This window comes from Eretmochelys imbricata, chromosome 5 (genome assembly GCF_965152235.1).
Source record: "Eretmochelys imbricata isolate rEreImb1 chromosome 5, rEreImb1.hap1, whole genome shotgun sequence".
Classification (NCBI taxonomy): Eukaryota; Metazoa; Chordata; order Testudines; family Cheloniidae; genus Eretmochelys; species Eretmochelys imbricata.
Window position 1 is genome coordinate 111,939,327 of NC_135576.1, and position 13,608 is coordinate 111,952,934.

The 13,608-nt window shown below is 38.4% G+C and overlaps 1 protein-coding gene across 2 annotated transcripts in view; it reads right to left on the reverse strand.

The window, feature by feature from the left end:
• SLC24A2 (solute carrier family 24 member 2) overlaps positions 1-13,384 on the reverse strand; it is a 172,934-nt gene extending 159,550 nt beyond the window's left edge. For both annotated transcript variants that reach the window (XM_077816450.1, XM_077816449.1), the window contains exon 1: positions 12,449-13,384. In XM_077816450.1, the coding sequence (XP_077672576.1) occupies positions 12,449-13,384 (936 nt within the window). The remainder of the gene's footprint in view (positions 1-12,448) is intronic.
• Between the last annotated feature and the right edge of the window lie 224 nt (positions 13,385-13,608).

The following is a 13,608-nucleotide window of genomic DNA, read 5'->3' on the forward strand; positions in this document are numbered from 1 at the left end:
TGTGAGCTCTGAACCTTGCACCTGCGGTTGTACCAAACACAATCAAAAAGAATAACTCCTCATTGATCACTGAAGACATAGGACCTGTTCCTGCTCCAGTTTAAATCAATAGGTGTTTTGCCAATGACTTCAATGGGGTCAAACAGGGACCATTTTATATTGGCTGTAGAGCTGGCTGGAAACATTTAGACAAAACATTGCTTCATTGGAATTTGATGATTTGGCAAAAACAAAATATTTCACAGAGACAATCTGATTAAGTTCTGCTGGAACCCCTGCAATATTCCATCAGAAATCTGCCCACTTTCCTGCCCGGCTCTTCAGCAACCCACCTGATGTGCTGTTGATGTTTCCAGGCTTCCAGGGTCTGTGGCTCTGGGATAGCCAGACACATGAACTGCCCTGGGGCCAGGAAACCCAGGCCTTCCAGGACCCACAGTTCCAGGACAGCCCCGCCATGTGGACTGCTTGGGGATGGGGACCATTCCCTTTTGTAGAGAATTTTGAAAGTTTTGGTTTTTGTTCCTAATTGAAACAAAACCAAATTCTGAAATATCAAAATCCATCCACACAATAGAATTACCTTTCTCTGCCCAGCACTAATTGGCAGCAAAATAACTGGTCATTTCCCCCATGGTAAGAGATATTATAGACTCATAGACATTAAGGTCAGAAGGGACCATCCTGATCATCTAATCGGACCTCCTGCACACGGTAGGCCACCGAACCTCATCACCCACTCCTGTAATAAACTCTAAACTCCAGCTGAGTTACTGAAGTCCTCAAATCATGATTTAAAGATTTCAAGTCACAGAGAAACCACCATTTATTCTAGTTTAAACTTGCAAGTGACACATGCCCCATGCAGCAGAGGAAAGCAACTCCCCCGCTGGTCTCCTCTTCCCCCGCAGGGATTCTTCCAATCTGACCCAGCGAAAAATTCCTTCCTGACTCCAAATATGGTGTTTAGTTAGACCCTGAGCACATGTGCGAAACCCACCAGCCAGCCACCTGGGAAAGAATTCTCTGTAGTAACTCAAGCCCTCCCCACCTAGTGTCCCATCAGGTCCTATGTCTTCAGAGGTTAATGAAGAGTTATTAGTTGATTGTGCGTGGTTCTACAGCAGGTGCATGTAAAATTCATGCTTAGTGTCATACAATATTTTTCCTATCAAATGGAGCTACTTTTCTAGCAGCACCAATTAGCGCTGATGTAATTAAGGGTATTTCAGCTGATTTTGACTGACTAACTTTGACGTACCCATAATAAATTACTCTTAGTTAAAATTTAGCACAAAGGATTAAAGTCTAGGAGCATTTTCAAAAAAAAAATATCTCTTGAGCTATTTCCCAGCGCAGCCATGCAAATTAAAATAGAGTGCTAGTCCCATTGCAGGTTTTAGTTCCTGTTGTACAAGAGAAGATTACCTTTTATTAAATTAAGTATCGGAGGACATCAGCCTCCTGCTACGTAACACAGAAATTCATAACAATTCCTTGAGATCTTTCCTGAAGATCTACTTCTGCCACAAGAAAAAAAGAAATCAGCTACACAATAACAACTAGGTTGCAGAACAGATGAAGACAGTTGGCACTTGATCTATTTACAATAATAAAAATAAGTAAATGTATAGAAGTATATGAAAATTGTATACATGGGATCATATCTCATTCCCCAAACCCATCGCATGCCCCTTGTCTTCTTCTACTATAAGCTCTTTAGGGCAGGGACTGTGATTTCACATGTGTATGTACAGAACCTGAAGAAGAGCTCTGTGTAAGCTCAAAAGCTTGTCTCTCTCACCAACAGAAGATGGGCTAATAAAAGATATTACCTCACCCACCTTGTACAGAACCTAGCACAATGGGGTCTTGATCCAGACTGGGGCCTCTGGATGCTACAGTAACAAAACTGACAATAACTATAAAAAGCTATTCGTGAATGTGCAAAGATGATACAATATGGGGCAAAAGCATTTTGTAACATGGAGTCATAGAGGAATGCGTGCTGTTTTCAATGGTTCAAATTATCAAACTCTTAACAACACATGTACACGTTAAGTTACGGTGCCATTACTATGGCTTTAAGAAATATTAACCTGACTTGTTTTTAATGCATGGTTGTTTTAATAAGATGATGGATCCATTCTGACTAAAGGTGTTAAATCTTCAGTCTTCCTTTCCCTTTTGTAATTAACACTGGTTATGTGATCAAAAACTTTGTGGTGGCCATGATGTAAGAGCATTTAATTTGTCTCACATTTTCATGCTGCCACATTTAGCCTTCTAACCTAGGGGAATACATACAAAAACAAGATAATCTGAAGGTGAAAATCACTATAATCATTACTCCTCTGAGGATCAATTAATGGTAGATGCTAGGAAAAACTGAGAATATCTATATAATGGTTCCAACTGCTGCCTAGAAACAGCTAGTAAGAATCATGTACATCAGTGAGAATCGTAAGGTTTAGCACCACTCCATAGTCTTTAGTAACTTTAGTAGCACCATATATCGCTCTCTGAGCTACCGCTGTGATTTACATAGAAGTTTCCCCAATTTTTTTAAGACAAATACAAGCAAATAAGGTGTAAACGCAATGACTAAGTCTTGATCAGTCCAGAATTTGGCCCACTAATTTTAATGATGAGATATTTGCAAACTGTGAGGAAACGCCAGTCTCCTCATTCAGTAGGCATGCAAGGTCCCAAATGCAGCAGGACTGCTGTGTGTGGAGGGGGAAAGAGGCGGGCTGTCCAGCTGTGGAAAGGCTGAGGAAGGGAGATTCCGAACTCCTTATAAACCACAAAATAGTGCTTCACAAACTCTCTCTCCATTGTTGCACTAGAGGGAAGGGAGCAAGCTGGGATAGGGTGGGTTCATGGCTAGAAGGTCTACAAACTATGTGGATTCACTGGTGAAAAGTCCCGAGTAAAGTAAGCTCAGCAGATCACAACAGGTATTTAAACACAAGGTTTTTGTAGGTGCCACATTTACTCTGGCTGTGCATGGTGACTAAGATTTTACCGTAAGCAATTATATATTGGATCCAACGTGATAATATTGAATAGGGTAATTGTTTTCTATTATAATCATCTGAAAGTAGGGCACTGCCTAAAAATATCTGAAAGTTTCACTTGTTAATTGCATGTCACTTATAGTGCAATTTACTGTAATGTGCCAAGTCTTTTAAATCTGTAGAGTACTGCACCTCTTAAAGTAGCATATGTGACACTGAATGTAACCTATTAAGACATTTCAAAACAAGAAAGTCAGCAATAAGATAATTTCAAACCATGTCTCACTGGTAAAAATAATTTATATTTTAAAGACAATTTCTCTTAATATGCAGACACTTATTTAAAACAGGCTAGTACATAACTTTAAGCCTATTTGTCAAGAATGTTATTCTCTCTGAAACAGATGCCATTTCATAACATTTCTGTGCCACCCACATACCGTTTTAGTTGCCAAACGGAGCTGGTTTTGGATATTTACCAGGTGATGAGATTTGAGTCTTTCAGCAACAATGAATATCCTTGTCACAAAATCTTGTACAAAAAACCTGAAACACAGCCCTCCGCAAAATGGTCCGTTACCTAAAATGACATGCTTTACTTATGCTGTTTTAACTGGACTTAAAACTGAAAACAAAAGAGTACTGAGAGAAATTCCAGTTTGAACTAAGGAACAGATTTGAGGCATTGCCAGAGGCAGAAGATGGCAAGACACAGACTGTACCTGTAGAAAAATGGGCACTGCTCAGAGACCATGTGATTCAACCTGCAGCTTGGATATCGCAGCTTGGATATCACAGGTGGATATCAAAATAGACAGACAAAGAATTGGATATGCCAAGAGACCTGGTGTCTCATCAAGAAAGAAAAGAACTAAAAGAAAAATTCCCAAATGCTAAGACCAACGAAATACTGAAAAAAGCAAAGGAGGATACCATAGGGCTGTTTACCAAGTGACTAACCCTGTGTGGAAATTTCAAAACAGGAAATGGACAAATAAAAAGCAAAGATGGAAAAATGCTTGGAACTGAGATAGAACAGATGGGCAGAGCATTTCAAAGATGTCCTCAACAGACGCAGCTCCACTCCAGTACCAGATTTAGAAACGTGAACCTGATCAACTTGACGTTAACAATGGTCCAATATAGATGTCACAGGTGGGCTGCAGTCAAGAAGCTGATAATAACAAAGCAGCAGGAGATGACCAAATCACAGCAAAAATGCTAAAAGCACCTGTTACCAACACCCAAATGAAACTGACATAGCTGTTCAATTAAGTTTGGGAAAAAAGAGATCCCTCTGGATCAGTGGAAACACTGAATCATTGCTAGAATACCACAAAAAATGTGATTGTACTGACTGGAACAACTGGAGAGGAGTTACACTACTCTCTGTTATAGAGAGAAAGCTTTTTACAGTCTGATACTACACAGGATGCAAGTGACAGTGGATGTGAAGCTTAGAGAAGAACAGGCTGGATTCAGGTCCAAGAAATGTGTAGATCAGATATTCACACTAAGAAACATCATAAAAGAACATATAGAATGGCAAGTTCCCCATATCATCAATTACATTGATTTTCAAAAGGCATTTGATAGTCTGCACCGATGTACATTGTGGAATATTCTTCAGTCCTAGAGAATCCCAGCTAAAGTCATCAACATTATCCTAGCCACGTACAGAAAGGCAATGTGCTCTGTAACGGTGAATAACCAAGCAACAGACTGGCATGAAACAGGGCTGAATTTTATCGCTGCTATTGTTTGGCATTTCCACTGACTAAATCATGAAGAATCATAGAACTGGAAGGGACCTCAAGAGGTCATCTAGTCCAGTTAGGGTGATGAGATGTCCCGATTTTATAGGGACAGTCCCGATTTTGGGGTCTCTTTCTTATATAGGCTCCTATTACCCCCCACCCCCATCCAGATTTTTCACATTTGCTGTCTGGTTACCCTAAGTCCAGTCCCCTGCACTCATGGCAGGACTAATTATCTAGACCATTCCTGACAGGTGTTTGTCTAACCTGTTCTTACAAATCTCCAATGATGGAGATTCCACAACCTCCCTAGGCAATTTATTTCAGTGCTTAACCACTCTGACAGTTAGGAAGTTTTCCCTAATGTCCAACCTAAACCTCCCTTGCTACAATTTAAGCCAATTGCTTCTTGTCCTATCCTCAGAGGTTAAGAAAAACAATTTTTCTTCCTCCTCCTTGTAACAATCTTTTACATATTTGAAAACTGTTATGTTCCCTCTCAGTCTTCTCTTTTCCAGACTAAACAAACCCAATTATTTCAATCTGCCCTCATAGGTCATGTTTTCTAGACCTTTAATCATTTTTGTTGCTCTTCTCTGGACTCTCTCCAATTTGTCCACATCCTTCCTGAAATGTGGCACCCAGAACTGGACACAATACTCCAGTTGATGCCTAATCAGAGAGGAGTAGAGCAGAAAAATTACTTCTTCTGTCTTGCTTATAACACTCCTGCTAATACATCCCAGAATGATGTTTGCTTTTTTTGTAACAGCGTTACACTGTTGACTCTCATTTAGCTTGTGGTTCACTATGACCCCCACATCCCTTTCCGCAGTACTCCCATTTCGTATGTGTGCAACTGATTATTCTTTCCTAAATAGAGTACTTTGCATTTGTCCTTATTACATTTCATCCTGTTTACTTCAGACCATTTCTCCAGTTTGTCCAGATCATTTTTAATTTTAATTCTATCCCCCAAAGCACTTGCAACCCCTCCCAGCTTGGTATTGTCCACAAACTTTATAACGGTACTCTGCATGCCATTATCTAAATCATTGATGAAGATATTGAACAGAACCAGACCCAGAACTGATCCCTGCAGGACCCCACTCGTTATGCCCTTCCAGCATGACTGTGAACGACTGATAACTGCTCTCTGGGAATGGTTTTCCAACGAGTTTTGCACCCACCTTACAGTAGCTCCATCTAGGTTGCATTTGCCTAGTTTGTTTATGAGAAGGTCATGCGAGACAGTATCAAAAGCTTTACTAAAGTCAAGATATACCACGTCTACTGCTTCCCCCCATCCACAAAGCTTGTTACCCTGTCAAAGAAAGCTGCAAAAGGTTTTTTTCCCCCCTCTCCTGCTGGTAATAGCTCACCTTAAGTGATCACTCTCATTACAGTGTGTATGGTAACACCTATTGTTTCATGTTCTCTATGTATATAAATCTCCCCACTGTATTTTCCACTGAATGCATCCGATGAAGCTCACGAAAGCTTATGCTCAAATAAATTTGTTAGTCTCTAAGGTGCCACAAAGCTCCTTTTCTTTTTGTGAATACAGACTAACACGGCTGCTACTCTGAAACCTATCAGGTTGGTTTGACATGATTTGTTTTTGAGAAATCCATCCTAACTGTTACTTATCACCTTATTATCTTCTAGATGTTTGCAAATTGATTGCTTAATTATTTGCTCCATTATCTTTCCAGGTACAGTAGTTAAGCTGACTGGCCTGTAATTCTCTAGGTTGTCCTTATTTTCCTTTTTATAGATGGGCACTATATTTCCCCTTTTCCAGTCTTCTGGAATCTCTCCTGTCTTCCATGACTTCTCACAGATAATCGCTAATGGCTCAGATATCTCCTCAGTCAGCTCCTTGAGTATTCTAGGATACATTTCATCGGGCCCTGGTGACTTGAAAACATCTAACTTGTCTAAGTAATTTTTAACTTGTGCAATAGTGCAACTGTAACAGAAACACTGGTATAGGATGGGGAGATGGAAAATGTCTAGAAGACCAGACTTTGCTGATAATATTGCACTATTGAGCAACAACTCAAAAAAGTTACAAAGATAGACAAACCAGCAAAAACAACAGGCCAAGAAGGGCTCAAAATTAATTATGCAAAAACAAACATTATTGAAACCCAGACACTAACCACTAACATTTCATTAGAAGGCAAACATATCAAGAAAGTAGAACTGTCCACCTACTTTGGAAGCATATTGGCCAATGAAGACCTCAAGAGGGAAGTGAAACCAAGGGTAGGAAAGACATCCCATCCACAGCATTTACTAAACCCAGCAACATATGGAAATGAAAGATCTACAGCACCAGAACAAAACTGAGAATTTTCAATTCAACCATAAGCTCAGAACTAACATATGGCTGCAAGAACTGGAGATCTACTAAAACTATAAAACTAGATACCTTCTAAAGAAAGTGCCTAGGAAAGATTCTGGGCATTTGTTGGAAAGATTTCATCATCGATGAAGAAACCTGAGAAATCTCCAACCAGCAGCTAATTTCCAGTAGCATCAGATAGAAAGGCTGGACACATTTGGGGCATCTACTCCAGATGCCAACACACAGACTCCCAAGCTGTCAAGTGGAAGCTAATTTGTGTGAGGAAACAAGGGTGCCCATAAAAAACCTTAAGAAGAACCTTTAGTAGGGAGAGCAGAACAGTTGATTTCAACAATATAGAGCAGATAGAAGCAGCAGCAAATGACAGAGGAATGGAAGAGACTAGTTTCTGCCCTATGCGCCAACATTGGTGCAGGAAGACTGTAATGTAATAATATAATTGTACTTAACGAGGTGGAAGTTGACATCTCAAGAACAGATTGAAGCCTTCTATCTACAGAAAAGGTTCAACATTTTCAGTGTCAGGTTTGACTACCCAGCTATTGCACCTCAGCTAAAGCAAGATCCGCTAATAGGGATGGCATGATAAATTCAATTTTCATTCCCTTGCATTGGCTTTCCAATCTTTTGTTTCTCTGCTGAGGCAACCAATAAAACTGCTATAATTCTTGTTTCCACTACCTTCAAAGTTATTCCTTTCTCATTTTCTCTTTCCTCTCCTTCATCCTTTCTCTGTCTACATCTCTCTCTCCTTAGATTTTGTACAGTTGTATGATTATCTGTACCTCTCCACTTTTCCCCCCAGGCTGGTTTTTGTTTTACTCTCCCCATCCTTTATTTTTATTTATTTTTATCCCCTCCATCCAACTATGTGGTTCTTTCTAAAAGCTCTTCCATGCTACTCCTCTATAGGGTCACTAGTCAGAAACTTAAGGCTTCCATGCCAGGCTGTGTGTCATCCATTCACAGCACTTCCAGCCCCTTGCTGGCCTGGAAAGCAAAGACTAAGGTTGGTTCTGAATTATGATGTGCTGCTACTACACTACCAGGTTTGCCCTTATGTTCATATTTTAATCATCCCACTCTACCTCCCCATCTGTCTGTCCACTTTTGTTTTGTTTTGCTTCTCTGACCTCTTCCCCCTTTTATCTGTCCTCCTTCCTTCCCCCTCCTGTTTGCACACCTCTGCAGAGCTCACCTGCAGAAGATGATCACCATGCTGCTCAGCATGTTGTGCTTACCCCAAAGGCAGAATGGAACCGAGGAGGAGAATTATCACAGTTTTTCACTGAGCACTGTCGATACATTTGGTGTTGTAGAAAACACTAAGGACCACATAGGCTCCACCCTCAAGGAGCTTGCAATCTGTACCATTCTCATCCATTTCACTAAATTGTTGTTAGCATGCCTTTGCCCACGTCAACTTCTGCCAGATTTTCTTAACCTGTACTTTTTGTAAAGGGGATAGGGATATTTAAAGAACAAGAGCTTGAAAACATGGGATTAAAGTGAACCCACATTAAATTTAAACCCCTCAGTATGCAGATGTTCCTGACTAGATGCACAGGCATTTACACAGATAATTCATACAACAAGAGAAGACTACACCACAAAAAATGGCTTTCTGTTTGTGCTTCAGTGCTCACAATCTACTGGTGCCAACTATACTTCTCAGATCTATGTGAAACTCAAGAGGCACCTAGACACAACTGGTGACACAAGCATTAGAAATATCCTTGAGAAAGACTAACAGGCAGAGAGACAGACGATTTCATATGTAATTAAGACCTATGTTTAATTTGATAGGAGATATTAATATTGATTTATATTTAAACACAGACAGGGTGATTTACACCATGGACAAACAAAATGATTTAAGCCTAAAAATACACCAGAAGACTCAGAAGATTGTTCTTTATGGGATGAAATTCACCCTGTGCTATATACACTACTTACGCCCTGCTTTAGCCTTAATTATGAGGGCTCCCACAATGGGATGAATTTCCCTCTTAGAGCATAGCAGGTTTCTTGCAGACTTTTACTGAAAGGGACTGATAATCAAAGTATTGCCATATACTTCAACAGGACTTTTAACCGTTTCAAATGTTTTTCATCTATCTCTATGAATATCTCGGTTTTTTACTCTTTGAGGTTGAGATTTGTTGCTAAGCCACTTAACCCTTCAGCTATCCAGCTTTATGTTTCTTTATTTAGACCTCTCAGAACTCTGTTGACCTGCTGTCAGATTACAACAAAGTCTTAAAGTTAAACACCATAGACAACAGTTTCCTTGGCTGACCACTTTCCAGCTTACCCATGGTAGAGCTGGTACTGCACATTTAGAAGAAGCAACAAAAAGGAACAGGAGAATTTTCTACTGAGTCTTGCAAAACCCAAAAGCATGAAACAGCTTTGCAGTAAGAGTTCCTGAGAACACCCTTAGTCACTATCTAGTGACTGCAAGGAGCTGTCTCACTATTCCATGCCTCTCAGAAAAACATCAAACAAAAGCCAATTTTGCATTAGGAACAATTACATTTGTTGCTTTTGAATATAAATATGCTAATTTTATAACATACAATATTATTTTGCCTTGGATACCATGGCACTTTCCCTGTGGAGGAAGGGATAGTATTGAAGTAAGGCAGTTCTGCCTTCAAAGATCAAGAATACCAACTCTGCAGCTCTTCTAATCTCCATTGGTTGGGAAGTAAGCATCCATGTGCCACTGAGATTAACCACTCAATAAGTATTTTTATTCTTTGCTTGAGGAAATGATTGTACAAAGTGAACCCTTTAACATTTCTATAGGAGAGACTGCTGTATTTTCCAGTTTTTTTTCATTTAAAAAGCAATACTACGCAATTATCTAACATTTTAGATTCATGATAAATAAATGAATGCAGAATAACAACAGGATTCTTATTGAAGCACTTACTATATGACATTCCCCATTATTACCAAATGAGTTAATCCTGATCATTTTTTTCATATGAATACTAAAGGAATTGATAATGAATAGATTATTATTTCAAAGTTTTAATAGAAGTTTCCAAAATCTTTTACAGCCTAACTCATATATATATATATATATATATATATATATATATATATATATGTATATATATGTAACTATTCTCTCAGAGTCCACTTTCCCAGTCTTTTCACAAATATGGTGCAAAGCTAATTTCTCTAGAAAAAAGTTGACAATTTTATGATTCTTTAATACCCATTTTACTTTAGCTATACACGCACATGAGTGAACCACTGATGGAATGCACAAGCTGAAATGGGTATAGAGTCAGCTTTAAGAAAATGAATGAACTATTCAAATATAGTAAATGAGTGAACTTTGCAAAATGGCTTTTGCCTAATTAGTCAAATCTATCAAGAGTACTTTAGTGTGCATTCAGAACATTTCATTTGGCTTTCAAATATTTTATTCTTCTGTTGAGTAAAGAATAAATAAATCCTTATCATGATATGTGTACAACACACTATGTTACTTTATAGACTGAAATAGACCGACCTGGATAATCCAAATCAGTTGACAGATTCCATTTTTATTTGGATGAAAGAAAAACCTCAAATAGTATATCATATGTCTTGTATAAGAAGATTAATAGATAAAGTAATCATGGACTGATCAATTAGGAGTACTCTATATACTGCAGCCGCTTCCTACAGAAACATATTTAGTATAAAATGTGATTGTCTTTACAATTCCTTACCAGAGATTTCATTCTTAAGAAGCAGACATATTTATACAACTTTTGAAAGACGCTTTATTATTTAAGGCAAATAGCTGTTTGCTATTTTCCTTCTTGTTTCATTTTCAAACAGAGATGTTGAGACAGAAAAAGTTGACAGTTCTGTTTTGGGAAAATGGATGGAATACAAAGGCCAAAAGGAATCTCTTTATTTATAAACATTATTATATATATGCTAAAGCTGGTCAGAAAATGAAAAACATTTCACTCCCCGCCCCCATTTTCATTTGAATGTTGTTTTGATGGAAATTTTTCTGATCATTTTCTATGTCTTCATCCCACAACTAATAGCACCTAGGTGTACTGCACTACTATGTGAAGCCCCATTAACTTAGTTGGCATTCTGCATGGGTGCACAAGTCTGACTGTATGCTATCAGCAGCAGGATTGGAGCCCATATGTATATCTATCTGTGTCTATGCAATACACACACACATATACATATACAGAGACACAGAGAGATCAAGATCATCATTTTTATTCTGTTCCACCATTTTGTGGCTGCTGCAGACACACACAAAATGGTGGCTAATTCTATCATACTTTACTGAACAACAATTTTAACTCATGAAAAAATCTGACTGTATCATCTATGTGTAAATAATCTCCCTATGCCAACATCTCATATTCATATGCAACTAGGCTCTTGACTAAACCCCACCTAGATGACAACATGAAAAGTTTGCACAAGTATTCTAAAGCCCTGAGACAAAATTCCACGCTGCCTACATGCAGTATTTATGAATTCAGCTTTCTAATTAGCTTAAATACCTCCTTTCTAAAGAAACTCTCTCTTTATAGTTATCTTCACCAAGTTGATGATAACCAGATCCACTGAATACCATTGCAAACATCCCCACCTTTCATCACAAGGCCCAAGTATGAGGCTTATAACTGTAGGATGTTCAGCTGAGAGATAATGTGCAATAAAGATATTTGTTTAAATTAAAGGCCCAGCCCTATACCAATGTAATCATTGAGATGTTGCAAAGAAAAATGAAAAGTTAATTCATATAAAAATTCTTTAAAAGTGATGAAATAGTGTAAATCCAAATAACTGGAAAAATAACAGGATCCCCTCTGTTGCTTCTACAGATAAATTTACAAAAGATGTACTTTTGTATATTGTTCCAAATTTGTTTACTTGTTCCTGGTGAAGAAAGTGCTGTGGTAGTCATAAAAAAGACAGCATTTGCCAAGAGATACTAAAGCTACTGTCTAATTTAAGAGTATAGGGGATATCCGTAGTATCTTAAACACCATGATATGGTAAATGCTGACTTTTGAATGGTTACCCATGTGGCTTAGACTATTATGGAGTAAAAAACTACTGGGAGTAAATAAGCTTCAAAAAGCTATTTCATGCCTTTTTTGCCAGTTGACTGGTAAAGTGGACTATATGGTATGGTAATCACAGAAATATTTGGTAAAACCTAGAAACCTCCATGTCACATATATTTACCACAGCAAGGACCCTTAAGACACAGAAGCATTTCAGATTTATATACGTATTAAAAAATAACCAACCTTCTGTTCAGAATCTGCTGTTGTTACCTTCTCAACTTTGTTCCTGTTTAAAATTTTTTTCACATATTCTTCGACTTGAACGTTGAATTTCATGAAAGTCACATAACAAAAATAAGCTGTCAGTAGTGTTAAGCTCTCCCACCACATGATTAAATTATCCAAAAAAAAGATTATTAGCAAGATCAAGTCCATGATATAAAAGGACACATCCCTAAAGAGTGGCCACCAGGTAAGGTTTAAGATCTCTCTAGAAAATAAAGCACACATTCCAATAACAAACAGGATATTGAATACTGCAGATCCTACTATTGTTCCAATGCCAACATTGCTGTGAGATATAAAGACTCCTATCAAAGATGTGAAGAGTTCTGGAGCTGAGCCACCCGCAGCCATGAATGTTGCCCCAGCCACATCATCAGATATGGCTAGCTTCTCAGTGATGGCAGTCAGTGAAGGAACAAAGAATTCATCACAGACTATGGCTAAGGCTATGAACATGTAAATCATTCCCAGGATATGGAGGATTACTGCCCCCCTTCTTCTTTCCGCAAGAGAAAAAAGGTCTTCTGGGTACTCTCCCTTGGAGTGTTCTCCTTTTGCATGATTGTGTTCAGTTTCATATTTCATAGAAATAGGTGGATCTGGAGTGCCATTTTGATTCTGTTCCTTGACATCCAGCAGAGTTCTTTGATGCCCATGCATTGACTTTTGGCTACCTAGACTGCTGGTCATCTCTGTGCTATGTGGCTCCATCTTGAAAAAGGCACTAATTGAAAGAGAGAAAGTGCTAATGGCCATTATACTCATGAAAAAACCTATTATTCGTATCAGTCTCAGTTTTTTCCTGACATTCTGTTGCCTTCTACACCTAAACAGTGGTTCCTCCAAACACCATTCTTCAAGGATACTTGCAACAGTGTTTTTAGAAAGAGCCATTTTTGTTCTCTGCAAGATGTTGTGGCCCAGAAATTCAGTATCAGACAGACTGTTCTTTCATACTTCTTCCTGATTTTAACGCTAAAGGTGTTTTCACGTGCTTTTCCAGAATCAAGTACTTTTATGCTTCAGATGGAGTATATTCGTCATTCATGCTTAAAAGGAAAAACAACTTTTATTAATAACACGTGATTAGAAACCTGACTTTTTAAAAGATGTTTTAC